Source organism: Acipenser ruthenus, chromosome 13 (genome assembly GCF_902713425.1).
Source record: "Acipenser ruthenus chromosome 13, fAciRut3.2 maternal haplotype, whole genome shotgun sequence".
NCBI lineage: Eukaryota > Metazoa > Chordata > Actinopteri > Acipenseriformes > Acipenseridae > Acipenser > Acipenser ruthenus.
Genome location: NC_081201.1, coordinates 32,507,021 through 32,525,499, shown reverse-complemented (window position 1 = coordinate 32,525,499; position 18,479 = coordinate 32,507,021). Strand labels below are relative to the sequence as shown.

Here is an 18,479-nt window from a genome sequence, read left to right as displayed (position 1 = left end):
CTGTGAAAACAAGCCTTATCTGAAACGCTGATCCCATTCTGAACATGACTGAACAGCTCCTGATCTCAGCCTCTTGCTGAAACCATGTGGCTTTTTTTCCTGTTGATTCTCTGGGGAACTTGTGTCACTCCTGGCATTATATCTGACACTTCTGCAAATGAGAGCCTAGTGTAAGCAGGCTTGCAATAACTTTTAAAAACTTAATAGTTGTTTTTTCTACATACAGGACAGGAAAGAAAAATAAATATACATAAAATAAAACCAAAACTGAAGAGGACATACAGGGATTTCGAGTTTGGAAAGATGGACTTTCAAAAGTAGAAGCAGCTCACAAAAACAGAAAGGGTTTCTCACAGAGATGAATAAAAGCCTTACCTACCTTTGTGAAGACAAGGAATGTCACTGGAGTCCAAAAAAATAAAAAAAAATAAAAATAAAAACATCAAGACAACAGTGGTGTGTACTAAAATAAGGTTATTTTTACTTAAAAATTGATACATTGGACATAATCTGTGTACAGAACATAGTTCTCGCAAAATGCTATCCTTGGTAAACTTAATAAGGCACCTTTGAAAACTAGATGCTGTACAAAATACATTTGAAGAGTTACATTGGTTTTAAATTTTTTCAGGTTATTCTACAGGTTTCTTTTTCTTGCATATACAACACAGGCAAAAGAGAGACCGCTCACTGCTCAGTGTACCCATCTTACAATTACTATGTACAAATCTTCTAAATGAACTGCATTCATTTTTTATAATTCCATTTGTATTATTTACTATACTACAAACTCGCTGGGCATTGGGCATAGTGCACCCAACCAAAAGGAAAAGGAAGGGTCAGCATACATACAAACACGGACATAAAGGGCATCATTTTTAATGGGGGAAAAAAACAAACATGCAAAGGGGTCAATTCAATTGATCTAACACAGCGGTGGATCTGTGAGTCTCTTATATCTGGATTCACTGACCTTGATTAAAAGTGGTGGACTACCTTACTACTAATGGATAGTTCAATATTGGTGCTAATCAGGGTCTGTCAAACTAGCCTCCAGTGTATTTAACTTTAGTCTCGAGGAAAATAACCAGTCCTACTTATGACAATGCATTTAGACCTGCCGCTGTTCAGATCAACTGAATTGACCCCAAATCCGTTCCACATGTAATAATAAAAAAGTATTTTGTATTGAGGGGGTGGGGGCAGAATAACACAATCATGGCAGATAGATAGCAGGTAGGGTTAACAGAGATGCTCCTTTAGACTTGCCATTGCTTGCGCCCCACGTTTTCTAACTGAATCCAAACCTCTCTGCTTAAATTTTCGTTTGTAAACTCTTGACACCAGCCCCCAGCCAGTGTTCTCTCTGTAGTGTGACATCACAGGTACGGGGGAGTGTACAGTAGGTGTCCGCTAGGATGCCTGCAGCAACGTGCAGGGAATGCAGGCACAGAGGGGTCGCTAATCTCAGTGGCAAGGATAGCAGGAAGGTAAAGGCAGCACTTTTATCCCACCCCACATTCAAATTAATAGGTACCCCTTCCCATCTACATGTAGCATATTGCAGCCATGATGTTTTTGGCTGAAGCAAAACAGAACAGAATACATTGTTGTCTGTCTGGCTAAGTTAACATTTTCAAATGTTGTTTGGCAATAAATAAATAAAACCTGCACCTTTCTTCAGTGTTACAGATCACCAACGCTTCTGAAGACTACAGGATAACTGAAATATGCCAGAAGTTAAGCTCTGTAACACTGAAGACAATTAGGGAAGACTTATAACACAAAATATTCAAATTAACTTTGAACATATTTAGTGGCCAAAGGCAAAATTGCAAGCTACTGTAAAACCAGAAGCGCTAGGAGATATTTTGACACGTTTAAATATTTGATACATTGTTTCACTGCTTAACAGACTTTTCACAATGGATTACTCAGGTGGGTTTTGACACAAGTTGTTTAAATAATGAAGACACAATGCAAGTAAATGGAAAGTCTTCTTCAACAGTGCCAGCAAACACATAGCAAGCTTCCCCTGCTAGATAATCGACTCTGGCGACAGTGAGATGATATGAGACAGCAGGAACTGGATGGCATTAGACGAAACTAAGCTGCCAATTAAGATTCTAAAGTATGCCAATGAGGAGAGATCTGATCTGATTGCATGGCATGATCTTTGAGGTTTATAATTAAGCACTAATTGGCCTAGCTTTGAGTCGAGGTTGAGGGCGCTTCAAGGAGACAAGGTAAATTATCAAACTGGAATGCCCAATGCAGAGGGGGTTAATGCTATTGAGAAAAACGGAAAATATTTAGATTTCTTAACCTTTTATAAGACAGACAAGCATCTTCAGGTTTGGTTTGAATGACTCTTAAATAACAGTTTCCCGGAGACACAGGAGGAAAACCAGCTACACACACTTCTCTATTGTAGCCACGGCCTGAATAGGATTTTGTTTTAATGATGAATAATACCACTGTAATTGTAATTGCATTGTATCCGTCTCTGGGATTATTTTCCCAGACTACAACACACATTCATATTAGCAAAATTAAATTTCACACAGAGAGTGTGCAGTATGCAGGAGGTAGACCCAATACTGTTCAGTATATGGCCACATGGATAAATACATAGCCATTAAAACTACTACATTTGCTGAGCAGAATGAGGCATTCCTCGAACATGCGATGCCAAACAAACAATTCATACTAGGTTGTCCAAAGTTAATCTCAGGTGAATTTAGGGGTGTCCAAGCTCACAGTAAACACCTGCCAGCTGATACACAATAACAGGATCCTGGAAAATACAGGTACAAACAGGAACAACTCAAAAACAGAAGAGTCCTGAACAGCTGCACACAGAAAGCATCTCCTTTACCTTTACCGCCCCATTGAGAATATGCAGGTCTACATCCATTCAGCATTTCAGTTAAAAAAAAATAAAAAATAATAGTAACAACAACAAAATAAATCCTGCAACTTATGGCTTCTCCCACCCCCCCCCCCCCAAAAAAAAAACAAAAAAGATTCTGATCAACTACAGGTAAAGAAAATTTATTTTAACAATTACAAAAATAAAAAAAACCGGATTAATTATAGTTATTATTCTTTTTAATACACTTTGCCAATTAAAAATCACACTTGAGGATGTTTTTTTTTTATTTCACTCATTTTAAAGTTGTTGTTTTTCTTATAATAAAAAGTGAAAACTACCAGATCTGAAGAGGGTCGTAGCTTTGTTTGAATTTAAGGCATCCTCACCAGAGATGTTCTACTCTCTCTGTGTAAGAAGGGCTCTGTATATATTTTGCACAAAGACGAATCGGCTTCTTTTTCCAAAAGGGTGCGTTGTGATTACGTTCACAGCTAGTGGCACAAATTAAAGTCAGTCAGGCTTAAAACAACAGAACAGTCTTAATGTAGGCACAACGTCCTGGGCCGGTTGAGTTTCTACTTACATGTTAAATACAAAGAGAATCCTGTTACCTTTCCTTGTAATTATTAATTTGCATTAAAACTTGGAAAAAAGTTGGGAATCCGTTTTTATTTTTTTGTATTTTTTTTTGTATTTTTCTTTTTTAATATGGCTGGAAAAAAAATACAAATAAAAGTCCTGGCACTAACAATTAGCTTGGCTGTAAACAAACCAAAAAAACACTCAAACTATGACTCGACTATGTTCGTTTTCAATGTATATAACCCCTGATTGATTTTTTAACCTTTCTTTTTTTCCTTTAAAAATGAGCCAGCTGCAAAGTAAATTCTTTTTCATAAAATAATATATATCTATATATATATATCTATATATATCTATATATCTATATATATATATATATATATATCTATATATATATATATATATATATATATATATAGCTTTCACGGAAAGCACTAAATCTGTGGAGTTCATCCATCTCCCATTACCAGAGTTTTTTGCAGTTGGAGATCAAGAGAAGGGGAACCAAGTTCTGCATTGTCTTTTTCACTCTCCCCTTACAGTGCTGGAGTATATAGCGAGCAACACAGAAAGCTGTCCTCAACAGTAATACCAAACACAAGCTCCACGTGTCTCCACAGCCATGCCCAGTCCTGTCGCTCTCTCTGCACTGCCTTTCAGCTGAAAGTACTTCAGTTTAGCCTCCTTACCTAGGCATGCAGTGGGAGTGAATATGAGTTTTCACGAGGCAAATCCATTCAGCCCCATTCATAACAACTGTAATTTTAGCAATAATAATAATAATAATAATAATAATAATAACTACAACAATAAGAATCTTCAAGAGTCTTTCCTCCTGTCTCGAGTGTGCTCATATCTTGATGTCCTGCGATTCTACCATTTTGGCAAGTGTCTTTTTGACCCGTAGAGCTGTCAAGCGGGAGGCGGGATTTTGGGCCCAACACTCAGACATCAATTTCAGCATCGCCCTCAGACACTGGGGAGAGAAAAACACAAATGAGGATGTTATCGTTGCTTTATCCATCCTCTTGTGCTCAGAGACTTCCCCATGTTACTGTATGGTTATTATAACTTTCACAAGGGAGTGACGTGTGTTTGGAAACAAACACTGGTGAGAAGTACGTTAAAAAGCAAACAAATCCAGGAAATAGGAATTGCCTCATAAACAGTTAATTATTTTGGTCTGGTGGTATGTATAGACAATAATTTCCTGTGTGTGTGCGCTGTAAGTCAGAATCACAATGATCAATGATCAAACGGCAAAATACCATATTATTTACTTATAGCACTTGTCAAACCAAACTTTTAAATTTTTAGCCTGAATATAAAGCCCTGGTTGGTACTCCATTAAACTGACCGAACCCGAGTACTGAAGTTGGTGCTCCAGTGCTCTGCCAGTGCTTACCTCATCACTGTTCCACCGGTTGGACACAGCGGGACGGACACATTTCACGCACACTACCTCCCGCATCTCCTCATAGGATGGGTCACAAGGCACCATGTCGTGGTAGGGCAGCTGGTACTCCTCCAAGATACCTGGGCAAGGAGAAGATCAGCATTAAAAAAAAAAGCAATAATTTGGTGAAAGTGTCACCTTTATTATAATTATTATTATACAACTTAAAAATGTGTTTATTTGCATATTTTGTCTTGAACTGCACCTGTTTTGTTTTGTTTTCAGGGAGTCTATTTCAGTGAACTAATCCAGCACTTTTAATGATCTCGTTTGTGATGTTAATGAGGAGGGTCAATAAAACACCAGAAAGATTAGAGTTAAAGACGGGCAGTATTTCGATCGTCCGCGGGTTGGTAAGGGCTGGGCAACTCTGGCCATAGTAGATCATCCAGGTCCTAAAGCAAACAACTACTTCATTAAACCCAATGCAGAAAGGCCCTCCAATCCCTGGTTCAGGTCATTAAAATAGACTGTTCATATCTTATCTGACCTGCCCCCAGACCCCTCGTACCTCCAGTGACGCAGCGGCGAGCCATCTCCCAAATGACGAGGCCGTAGCTGTAGATGTCCGCCATGATGTAGGCCTGGAAGTGGTTCTTATTCAGGCTCTCGTCCAGCACCTCGGGCGCCATGTAGCGCTGTGTACCAACGCGCGTGTTCAGCGGGATATCAACCTCATTCGTGTCACTGAAGACGAAACACACAAACATAAGTACACAGACGGGAAAGACACACAACATACAACACACATTCCATGCTTGTAGCCGCTGGAACAAGTTCACATCATTTTCCCAATTTCCACTGCCTGGCTCTCCCGGCAACAAAACCGGGTGTTTCCACGGCTCGCCCAAGCGCGGCTATCTGGTCAGGTTTTGTACCTCATACTCCATGCAGCCAAACTGGCTTCAAAGGAAGTGTATCATCATGTAGACAGGTGCGTGTAGAGAAGAAACTAACCGGGAAATCGCTACCATTGTGACTGATTTTCTTTCATATAGGTAAACACGAGAAATCCTGGCAGATTTTCTTGGCTGTGCTCACTTTTACCTAGATTGCTTTTTATTTGTAATGAGCCTATTGTTGGATGTATTTGTTACTGCATCTTTAAAACAAAACAATACAGCAAGACGGTTAGATTTTATTCTTTCATAAACTAAACCATACTGTACACAATATACTTTATAGAGTATAGGATCAGATGACAGTCTTGTAACTTCACTATTTAATTTGACCTTAGTTAACCAAGAGTGTGTGTTTTCAGTCCCTATATCAACTGGAATGAATGATGAGAATTACATTTATAAAAATGTACCAAATTAACACAAAAAACACAACACAGTTGAATGATGATGTATGAATGAAAATCCCAGCACCCTTTAAACTGGATGCAATGGGCGGATTCAGGAGGATATAACATGGGAAAGTTAAACTGGCCCAACCCTTTGTTTAGTGCTGCATGAACCAACTGAAGAAAGCTGCTTGGAGTGTGGATTGCTGTTCTAGACAGAATCTAAGAAAAGCAGCAATCACAAACCCAAGCAGCTGTTTCTTCACTTGATTCACTTTGAATGGTACATTAGCCCGATCAACACCAATGCACCTCAGCTGATCGTCACCACCTGATTTCTGTGGAGAGCTCGGGCAGCACTGGCTGTGTTCACGGGGCGAGGCGTACCTGTTGAATTTGACGGCCAGGCCGAGGTCAGCGATGCAGCAGGTGCCGTTCTTCTTCATCAGGATGTTCTTGCTCTTGAGGTCACGGTGCGCAATGGCGGGCTTGCCCTGCGTGCCGTAGATCTCTGTGTGCAGGTGGCACAGGCCGCAGGCCGCCGAGTACGCCAGCTTCAGCAGGGACTTGGTGTCCAGCGTGGTGAACTTCAGATAGTCGTAGAGAGAGCCGTTCTCGTGGTAATCCGTGATCAGGAAGAGCTGCGTGAACGTACCCGTGCCTTTGATGTCCGCAGCAATAAAGCCTGTGGGCGAGAGAAAGAGAGAGAGAGAGAGGTTTCAAACCTGCATCTCCAGAGCTGCAATCAGGTAACTCTTATTTCCTAATCGAACATCAGTCAGGTAATAAGATGGGTCGATAACACTATTATTCAAAAGCAAGAAGCAAAATTAAATGTGTAGACTTTTAACAAAAGCCTTAACAAAATACATTTGTTTTATTTAAAATCGGTTAATGAATGTCACAAAATAAAATTCACGGCAATCAAATGTTGCATCTCCATTCATCACTAATCACTGCTTTCACCACTTCAACTTTCTATAAAGAGGACCAAGCCTGCATCTTCTTGTTCCAAATTATGTAAGACTAGGGCTTTGAACATGTTTAGGACCAACCACCTGAAAATCCTCAAATCAAGACCTACCCAGTATGTTCTCGTGCCTCATAAGCACGGTCTGGTAGATCTCCGTCTCCCTGAACCAGCTGGCCTCCTCTCTGGAGAAGAACACCTTGACCGCCACCTTCTCTCCTCGCCAGCGCCCGAGCCACACCTCACCGTAACGCCCCTTCCCGATCTGGCGCACCATCTGGATCTGCTTGGCGATAGTGCGCTGTACCTGTGTGACGAAAGAAAGAAAAAGAAAGGAGGGAGAAAAATAGAACAAGAGAATGAGAAACATGATCAAGCAGGATCTGCTTCTGCCACAGAGCAAAGACATTTCATGCATAACTATATTTTGTCCCAATTATATTTGATTGTTTAATTGTTATTAACTTTCTAGAAGAAGAATATACGTACAATTTAATAGGAATTTATTGGTACCCTACTGGTTTTCAACATCTGAAATGGACTGGTCTGTAATGGGATATCTGGATATTAAAACATTAAGTGATTTACCATCAGCGACCCCACCCCCTAGTTTAAATGAATGAAGTTTTTCCTCAATCTTAATTGGCATGTTGCTATCTAGTTATAACAGAATTAAAACATCACAGTTGGCTCACTGTGATATTTGGGAATCCATTTCCATTGTATTTGCCAGCAATACAATATTGAGGATATTATATTTAATAAGACAATACAAATCTGAAAGTTTATAAATCAATCTTTTCAATACTGCTGCACTAGGTTTTGCTGAAAGTTTGTCTTCTTACCAGCAGAGGGAGCCCGGACCCACTCCCAGAGCTCTGTGAATGGTCAATCAGATCTTTAAGCGATTCCCCAACAGGGATGAAGGCCTCGTCCTGCTCCATTTCCCTGTTATAGCGCCGTCTCTCTGTCTGCCACTTATACCTACACAAGACAGTCAAGGCATCCTCGTTACAGGCTCGGCTTGCACATGAACACAGTGTGGGGGGTGCAACGGTACACACATACCCTAAAATTACGATATCTCTCCCACTGCGTGCTCCTGAAGAGCTACTTTGCATGATGTGTAATAAGACAGCATGATTACTGACATATTATTTTGTTAAAAGGCAGAATACAGTATTCATGAGAACTATAAATCACTAAATTGTTCATCATTAACAAGAATAATTTGATGGACTACATGTAGATATGCAGTGATTCTGATCTTGTATCACCGCACACACCTCTGTTCCGTTGCGCTATGTCATGTAAAGGACGTATTGCAGTTCATCGATATACAAAGGATCCTCACATCCTCAGTCTCAAGGTCAGCTCAGTGTTTTGCACTGAATTGAACATGACAGTTTACCATTATACAATCTATTAATCAAATCAAATGTGTTTTTTGTTTTGTTTTTTTTTAAACCAAAAGCACAAGAGTGCACCAGGTAGTTATGAGTTAACATGGTCGGATTTTCCAATTAGTCTTCCTCTTCACAAGAAACAGTAAAAAAAAAAAAAAGCAACAAACAGCTCCTTCTCAGGGGCTTCATGTTTTCCTTTCCTTGTTTACTGATAAACAACATTTTACTCAGTTTATTTTTATGTTATGCCTGAAGCAGACCTAGTAAGCACAACTCGTGGTTCTTGGTCATAAAATGCTTTAAGCTTGAGATGATGGTTGTAACAAAACAACTTTAAATCAAATCTGTTGCCTTCAAAAGCCTATTCCCCTCTCCCCCATGTGTGTAAATATACTAAAGTCAGATATTCTCAAATAAAAGCTCATTTGAGGACCATGCCTAAATTAGTACTTCTAGTTCTGGTCATCTTACTACAAAAAAGACATCACTGCACTTGAGAAGATACAGAGAAGGGCAACGGCTGATCCTAGGATTTCTACTGACATGAGCTATGAGCTAAGGTTAAAAGCATTACATCTCTTCAGCCTACAAAAAAGAAGGGAAAGAGCAGACTTGATTGAAGGCTATAAAATCATGAATGGTATAAAGTTAACCCAAAACACATCTTCATGAGATATAAATGCATGGAACAGCCTACCAGGGTAAGTATCAAACTCCAGGAACATTTTCTGTCCTTTTAAATTGGATCCCCCTAATCAGGGCGAATGGCGTGCTAACAAGGGAAGAGCCTTGGTGGGCCGAATGGCCTTTTCTCTAACCCCTTTGTTCTAACCCCTGCACATGGTAATGAAACTCTGCATCAGGTTTCTTACCTGTAGTAGCAGATGACAGTGATCACAATGAGCGCGATGCTGCAGACTGTCACAGAGATCAAAAAGGCAAGCCAGTGGGCACTGCCAAAGAGGGGGTCTATGTAAAAGCAAATAAAGGCATTAAGGTTAGTATCCCTTAACCGTCACAACACAATTATTATTGCTGGCCTAAAAGGGGTTCATACTGGTTTACACAGCCACTTCTGGAACACACCTTTCTCAGTGGGTGGTGGCAGTGTGGGCTGCAGGTCCCGGTTGCAGAAATCTGTTTGGCAGCAATCGATAGTCCGCCTGGGTGTCACTCTTGGGGAGTCCTTTAAAACAAACAAACAAAATAAATAAATAAATAATAATCACCTTTTTAAAACAACTGTCTAGCAAAAGATACACTTTTGGCATTGCTATATAACTATAGCAGCTGTAATAGGGTTTGATATTACTAGCTATGACACTGCAGCTATGTGTTTATTATCTCTAGCTATAGTAGCTATATACTGTTTAGTAGTGCGCGGTACAATACAAATATTCTATGAATTATACAGTACTTAAGATTTCCAGCCAACTCAAAATTAAAGAATTTTCTAATATTAATTAAATGAGACACATTACCTTGCACTGAAAGTCAGAGCCTTCATACTTCATGCAGCCTGATGTCAGGAGAGTCTCTCCATGCTCATCCTCCTCTATGATGGCAAAACACTGCCCGTTCGTCCTGCAACATGCAACACAATATCAGTATACAGCACACAACAACAAATTATACGCAAAGCACAACACAGAATCAGTATACAGCACACAACATAAACTGAACACAATGCACAAACACAGAGGCCTGTAGCTGACTAACCTCAAATGTTTTAATGAATGAGAAAGAGCTACAGAGGAATCAGAGAAAGGAGGATCGATGCAGCAAAAGAAAAAGGTGCAAGAAAACAGGGTTAGAAAACCTGACTGTCTGAGTGGCTTGTTCATACTCTCTGTATTTTTGTATGGCACTTGCCTGGCTTGTTCTCCATCTAGCTTTCAGACTGCTCTCATGTGATTTACTAATTAGCTGCTTCATGCACCAGGCATGTCTTAGTGAGCTACTCACTCGCAGGTGTTGTTAATAGCGTCTTCGGGACAGTGCCCTGAACAGTAACAGCTCAGGAAGCGGGGAGCGTCCTCAGGAGACACCGTCGAGCCGCCCTGAGCCCTTTTGGACTCCCCGGGTTTTACACCCGTGCCGAGGAGCATGTGGTCTGGGTTCTGACCCGCTGAAGGGAAAAACAGAAACAAACCGGACAGCGCAGTTAAAGACAAACAGCACCTTAAGACATCTTCAAAATACAAGGTAAAACTTCTCAGCTAGCACCTTCTGATAAGGTTTGTGCGGCAGTATTTAGATTAGCTTGGTTTAAAAATCAGTTAAGACTTTAAATTTTCCCCAGAACTGACTAAGAATTAACAGCTTTGCTCCAGGTGTTCTCTGCTGCTGTTTTCCTTTTACTGTTGTTCCTGGAATTGCCTGATCAGAAGAATTTCGCTTTTAAAGCCAAAACATTTAAATGGTGGTCTGGTTTAAGAAGCAGCAGCACAATGGGAGTGTTAACGTCAGCACGGAAGAAAGAAAGAAAGAAAAAAAAAAAACTACAAAATTAGGAAAAATGAACCTTGAGCATCCACCTCCCTCAATAGCTGCTGAGACTAACTTTCCTTCTGCTTTAAAAAATGGATTAACTGAAACTTCCAACCTATTTGTCCTGGGCACTACGCAACACTGTGTATAGCCGCTGTAGTTGGTGATACTAAGCACTAGTTTTTAGTTTTTGAAATGGCTGTTCCTCTTGACAGACATTGAGGAAGCTGTATGTGCAGGAAGGTGGTTTGGCATCCACCCTAACCTTTGTTCATTCACAGTTTATCACTTGCGAAAATCAAGAGAAATATAAACAGCTGCGTTGCATCCTGCAGTTCCCATGTGGGCAAGAGAAAGCTTTATATTGTGGTCATGACTCAATAATAAGAGCTATGAAGATATCACGTTTGTGGAATGGGTTATCTAGCAACATTGTTGCTGCTGAATCACTGGGATCCTTTAAGACCAGACAGAGTTCTGGGATCAGTCAACTACTAGGAAACAGACGAGCACTGATGAGTTGAATTGCCTCCTATTGTTTGTGACTTTTCCTATGTTTTTCATAAAAACACTTTGTCAATGACACAACCTGTTTAAACAACTAAACTACACAATTTACTTATACTACTATATATAATGTGTGTCAGTGACAAACTTCAACAAAATGACATTTTATTTCAGAATTTCTATCCGATGGATAAAATACTGGAGATGAAATGTTGCATTGTACAAAATAAGGACCTTGTCTTGCAAAAAGCACTGTAGGAGAAGAAAACATGCCACAATTACCCCCACAATTACAGTAAAATCAGTGTATTGTATGATTCTATAAATCTCGATCGCCTGTCCACATTTATACTCTGCCTAATATATAAAACAGAGCTTGCACTATAAATGTAAAAAACCTCACTTTCACTCCCCCTCTCTCTATATGTATCCATAGCTCGAAGACATTCCTGTTACGACGCTCATTTCAGGACCGGACCCCCCCCCCCCCACCCTCCTCCTTTAATTACTGCCCTGAAAAACACTCCAGCCACAAACCCAATGAAACCCGATCCTCCTGTCTGCCTCCGCGCCAGGCCACACTCCCTCTCTCAGCAGCTCTGCAGACTGGCCTGCAGCAAGGCAGGGATTGCACAATGCTCTGTGTGTAGTGCGTGGCTGCAAGCATTTCCTTTTAAAACAGTGTGATCCTTTAGTTCGAGCTCAGACATGTCTGCAAGTAGCCTAATCAGCAGCTCAGCAGCAAACCTACATTCTTAAAAGTCTAGGCTGCAGCACAATGCTATACAGTATATATATACACACACACCCCCCCCAAATAATAAATAAATAAATAAAAATCCAGCAGCTTCTGGTGATATTGGCTTGCAGATTATCAATTATTTTAAGACGAGGATTATTTCCTTGGGAGGGATTGATTAACACCACACTAAATATTATGCCCTCATTAGCAAGATGAAAATATGTTTTGTTTATAGTATTTGCTTACCTATTTTACTGGACGACATCCTTTCGAGGTAAGAAGACTTTTCTTTCACAGCAACTTAATGTAAACACAATTACACAGGCTTACAAAGCTGATGACTGATGACTGATTAAGTGGCCTTAATTGGTCACTGCGTTTAGGTAAACAAGCTCAGGGATGTCCCTTTATAGCTAAATACTTCCTAAACGCAGCTTTCTAATATAACCAGGAAGGTCTTTGTTGATAAAAACCCAATTTTGGCAGATCAATCAATATTCTCAAGGAATGACTTAATGTTTCACAGCAGTGTCAAATCAGAATGTTCACAGAGCAGGAGTAGAGCTTCTCAAATCAGCCAAATAGGGAAGAGAGAGTTTGAGAAACTGTCTGTGTACATTAGAGGCTTACTTAATACAAAGGCATCACCGTGTATCAGGTATAGAATTTTAAACATAGGCTAGCGTTCAAAAGTTATTTTTCTTTGTGCTACATTTCAGGTAAGTTAATAAGTACAGTTGACACTGTTTACAGTCATAAAAAGACTGTCTTGTTGAGCACTTCTTGTGGGCAGGAGGACCACAAAGCCAAACTGAACACTGAAAGTTTGGTTGTGGAAGGTACAGCAGACCGAATTGTAAAATAATGTGCGTCATAGCTGATAGTTTACCTTGCACAAGAGAACACTTCTGGCAAAATAAGATGTACTGGAATGTGACTGTTTGATTGCATGAGGGGAGGATTCATGATTTATAGCTGCTTTAGTGTGAAGCATGCTTGTGTTGCTCCATACTTATTCCCCAGCGTGCACACCATGTTGATCCAGAAGCAGCTTTCTAAGTGAAGTAAAGAAGAACTTGTTTAGAGTGCACTCTCTCTCTGCTTTTTTTAAAAAGAGGAACTGAATAATAATTTGATACATGTTCATGGAAGGTAAGAAAAAAGTGCTCAAACAACAAGAGATGCATCTGACTCATTGTGCATATATTAGATAGACAGAGAGATAGAGAGCTAGATAGATAGATAGATAGATAGATAGATAGAGATAGATAGATAGAGATAGATAGATAGAGATAGATAGAGAGATAGATAGAGAGATAGATAGATAGATAGATAGATAGATAGATAGAGGTCTGGATGTAATAAATACTGCATTTTTCTATGGATCACCATCAGGGCAATAAATCAGAATCCTGCTACCTACCACAGTGGGATGACTGCACATAAATAACCCATTAGCAGGAGCAGGAAGGAGGAGGCACTTGAGATGTAGCTTCTGGCTACGTCCCTAGATATTTTATAACAGGACTGCAGGCAGCAGTGGAGCCGCTGTGATGTTTTTCGTCTGTGTACGAGTGTACAGTACTTGAGCCTGTTTGTGAGAGTGCAAGTTCTGTGTGCACAGCACTGTAGGAGTTTTGTTATTTATGGGAGGGGGCCATTTTAGAATATTCAAGATTTTATCTTGAAGTAGTTATTCAAGCAGGAAAAACAACATCAACTTCTATATAACAGAAAAGTTATTCTGGGTTGATCCTGGAGTAAATGTGATCAGTGCTTAGAAGTACATTAGTAGTTTAAACTGAGGAATCTTTGTCCTCTCTTGCCATTTATTATGTGTTTTAATGATTTTGTAGAAGGATTTCAGTTTGTACTCTGCAGGAATGTAAAATAAAAAAAATAAAAAAAATAAAAAGTCTTGTAAAATGAGCATTCCTGTATTGTGCGTTTAGAAATACAAAGCTTGAAAAGAACCAACGCATTCTACCAAACCTTTGAAAACACAATTATAATATAGTGAAAGAAAACAAAAACAAAACAATATGTACTGTACCGGTTTGCAGTGAATATTTTTACTCGGCTCCTACTTCAATTCCAATTAGAAAATACTAATGTTCTTTCCATAAATTCAGCTTTTTTATATTTTTATTAGCTATAGGGAGGGAGTATTTGGGATCACTTTCCCTCCTCTTTCTCTCTCTCTCTGCCTGTATCCACATGTGTGCTTAATTGTGAAGCCCGTCAACAAGGAGTCTGAGGTCTGGCAGCACTTTCAGTAATGAGCCTTTCCAACTCCACTTCTCTTTTCTGCCATCAGTAACACAACACACAAGAGAGAGAAAGAACCAGGGAAGAGAGAGGAGCGGTTGATGCTGGATAAGCAAACTGCATTTTAACCCACAAGTGATGGCAGATTTGTACTTAATAGTTTCGAAACACCTCTTTTTTTCTTTTAATTATTAAAATAAATAAAATACAAAATACAAACATTATTTCTCAAAAAAGATACAAAATACAGTCACTTTATGGAAGATCCTGCAGAATTCGGTACAGTCTAGTCTTATTATGTATACTGATATATGTTTTAAAGCTTACCCTGTGTTTCAAACAAAGATTTTGAGTGGGTTAGATTGTGATTGTGGTTGTGAATGCAGTACTGGACATTTCCAGCAGGTGGCAGCTGCACTTACCCAACACAATAGAAGTAGTCAGACAACAGTGCAACAGCAATGGTGTGGCTCAAGGGACTGTTTCACACCAGCTGGTTCCACCCTTTTGTCTCCGAAACAATAGATAGCAACATTTGCTGTACACACCAGAAAGTTATTAACTCAGCAATACCCATTTAAAAAAGGCATTGTATTATTTAATATTATATTATTATTTTTTTGTTTTTAATAAAATGTACACTTAGAGAAACTTCTTGGTTTTCTTTGTCTAGTAAGACACACACTTTCTCTAGGACTTTAGTTGAACATTTTAAAGCAGCTCAAAATCTGACACCATAAATTGGAATGGCAATGTACATTAAATGATATCCATTACACTCCGTCTTTAAGAGAGCATTTAACTGCAACATTAGCTAAAATTATTGGCGTGTTAATACAATGCCCTTTATAAAGCATCTCACTAATGGCCTCTTATGTATAATCATGGTACTAGTCAAGTTACACTGCAGGACACCACAGGCAAACTACGTCTCATTACGAAGAGTCTTTTGCAACATCTTGCACATGAAATAAAGCTATAAAAGTAAGTTATTTCTGCCAGGGTTTTTACTTTATTATTGAAATGATTTAGACCCAAGACACCTCAAGTGTCAATTACTACAGCAAAGCCACAGGTAGCCATAAACCTGTACAGGGCTGAAACTTCAATCCTAAATCTTCTCTCCCCCTTAGCTGCTGCCCAGTCACTGAAGTAACTCTGCCCAGGATCCACACATCTGTCGGCTTGTATAAACGATAACTCATTAGCAGTTCTCATTGAGTTAAAATTTCCGGAGAACAATGAATGTTTGGAGTTTTTTTGTTAAATAACGACTCCAACAATGTCATTCAGGAAACAGTTAATGCGTCAAAGAATGCAGAGCACCAACAATCAACTCAACAACTTCCTGTTGTGGGGTTTCCGCACGCCCAGTGGACAGAGCGCCAAGTGATTTCAGGCTTTCGGAGCGCCAAGCTACCTCTGAGCAGCTCCAGCAGGGGTTTCTACTGGGGATTCAAGCTCACGCGCACAAACAACGCTGCTCGCAAACAGTGCGCGTCTGGCATCAGATCCTCAGATCTCTAAATGTGAAAGTCGTGCGGAGAAGGCCCGTCCCTCGCCTTGTTCATTACTGAAAATGCTAAATAAAGGGGAGGGAGGGACTCGGCAGCAGGCGTTAATGTTTAGCACATGTTTCTCTTCATGTTTAACAACTGGGCCGTTCAAACAGAAACTGGGTTCTGTGGTTGTTGCATGACAAATTGAAGTAGCCGTTTCTATTAACATGCATTTCTCTGAAAATATATACGCATGTGGACACACACACACACACGATCACACTGTGAATTTTCTTACGATACCATTTGCGTTTTTGAGTTTGGATCTCCAAAAACTTCAGTCTTTAGTTGGAGAGATGCGACAGCGAGAAGGCTGGTATGCATAGATCACCAGGCACATCCAGGAATATCGCACTACAAAAGGCAAATGTACAGCTTTGTATTACAGTACCATGTCCTGCTGTTTGGGTAGCAAATCTCCTTCACTCATACAGGTATTCCACTCTCCACAGTTTATCTAGGCAATTTTGCCCAGCACACCCACACAAATACAATGATCGCTCTAAAACTGCTACAACACGAGGACTGAAAGAGATCAAATTGTTGCAAACAAAAAACATCAGGCAAGAGACAAGGTATTTCCTAACTTAAGAAATGGTCAACATCCCCATCCAAGGTGTTAAGTGCAAGGTAAACACTCTTTCTCTGCATGTACCAAAAGGTGCTAAAAGCAATGGGTGCGCCAAAAGGTGCTAAATGCAATTCCAGTATTCATATCCTCATCAGATGACAATCTGAAAGTTAAACCTAACACCTTCTGGCAGACAAATCAGCTCACTCAAACCCCACTTTAAAGCATGATGGCTACAATTTTGTTTTATTTTCCATTAAGCACACAGTTTAAGATTTTGCATTCATGAATTCATTCTACCACCTACTGCCCACGTGGGTCTCAAGTTTGGCCCATAAAATCATTATTCACTATTATCCTTGCACCCATGAAACAAATTCAGAACTAAACAATACACTGATCTGTGAAATGTTCAATACAGAACAGTCCATTTTCCACTCCTAAAGCAGTCATGGAAAAAGTATGAATGAATGCAGCCCCTCAATAGAATCTGGGTTTGCTGCCAGGTGACACTGACAGCCACAGTGATGTTGGTGGGACAGGGAACTCGATTTAACGCTGAAATGTGGAACTGGAAGCCAAGGTTCATTCTTGTCTCACGATGGCAATGATAATTAAAAGGTAAAGAGACTTTTTTTTTTTTTTTTAAACCATTGTTTTACAGAAGCCAAGTCGTTTCAGATTCAAAATTTATTTTACAGGAAAACAGGTCCAATGTTTAATATAAAGTGCTAATTAAAACATGTATTTAAAGAAATCTTAAAACAAACTTTATCAACGTGTGTATGATTTTACTGTGTTTAGTTTTTATTACTTGTACATCTGAGGAATGCATTAAACCTTCAATTACTCAATAATACTTAGAGTAGTACTAAAAACATGGCACAGGCAGACAATAGTGAATACTTAGTTAAGGTGGTTACTTTGATTGGATCACAGTCAGAGTGAATAGTTTTCATAATGCTAAAAACGTATTTAGTGAATGTAAAGAACTGGGCTGTCAAGTGTCTATTTTGATACTTAAAATAGAGTGCAGGGAAGGCTGAACTGAGGAGTAATGTAGTAAACACCAAGGCACTAATGATTTATAGTGCAACACTGAATACGATCTGGGAACACTGTTGCTTAGTATGAAAGGTTCATTGATACCCAACATCAATTTGTATTTGCAAATTATCTTTAATGGCACCTCAAGGTGCTGAAAACCCATGCTCTCTCACACACACGATTTCTACATCTTCTGCAAGCAAACAGATAAGAAGTCACAAGTTTCTTATATTCAAGATAAGATTAAAATATATTAGATAATTTCCCAACCTCCTTCAGAAAATATAATGATCATGTATCACATTTGATTTGGCACAAGCTTTTTTATTATTATTATAACTGACTTAGTCTTATGGATTAGACAACATGAAATATTTGATACTTGCAAGTGACAGCTTGTGCACTTCTAGTCATCTCCCTCCACCTTCAAATAATAGAAAAAAAAGAAAACAAAACAACCCGTCTAGAAAGTACTAGAATTACTCCGATTCCAAGGTATCTATCTGTTTAACATGAAAAGTCAAGGCACACTGGGAAAGGTATGATTGTGTTCATTGGTGTAGCTTACAATGTTATATGAAACTATAAAAATTACTGCTGGAAAGTTTGTTTGTTTCTGAACTTTGTGTTTTTGGTGTTATGAATGAACATCCAATAGAAACATCCCAACAGCACTGGCTCTGAACTGCAGGCAAACAGACAAACAAACAAACAAACA

At 39.4% G+C, this 18,479-nt stretch overlaps 1 protein-coding gene across 3 annotated transcripts in view; it reads right to left on the bottom strand.

The window, feature by feature from the left end:
• Nucleotides 1–456: 456 nt before the first annotated feature.
• Nucleotides 457–18,479, bottom strand: part of LOC117417723 (bone morphogenetic protein receptor type-1A-like) — a 64,566-nt gene continuing 46,543 nt past the window's right edge. The window contains exons 4-14 of one of the 3 annotated variants that reach the window (XM_034029960.3): nt 13,206–13,371; nt 10,543–10,705; nt 10,059–10,161; nt 9,664–9,763; nt 9,450–9,546; nt 8,017–8,155; nt 7,286–7,478; nt 6,589–6,886; nt 5,425–5,600; nt 4,863–4,993; nt 457–4,433 (exon numbers count right to left, since the gene is read on the bottom strand). In XM_034029960.3, the coding sequence (XP_033885851.1) occupies nt 4,308–4,433; nt 4,863–4,993; nt 5,425–5,600; nt 6,589–6,886; nt 7,286–7,478; nt 8,017–8,155; nt 9,450–9,546; nt 9,664–9,763; nt 10,059–10,161; nt 10,543–10,685 (1,506 nt within the window). In that variant the 5' untranslated portion in view covers nt 10,686–10,705; nt 13,206–13,371 and the 3' untranslated portion in view covers nt 457–4,307. The remainder of the gene's footprint in view (nt 4,434–4,862; nt 4,994–5,424; nt 5,601–6,588; nt 6,887–7,285; nt 7,479–8,016; nt 8,156–9,449; nt 9,547–9,663; nt 9,764–10,058; nt 10,162–10,542; nt 10,706–13,205; nt 13,372–18,479) is intronic. The other 2 variants (XM_034029959.3, XM_034029961.3) reach the window with 2 other exon arrangements.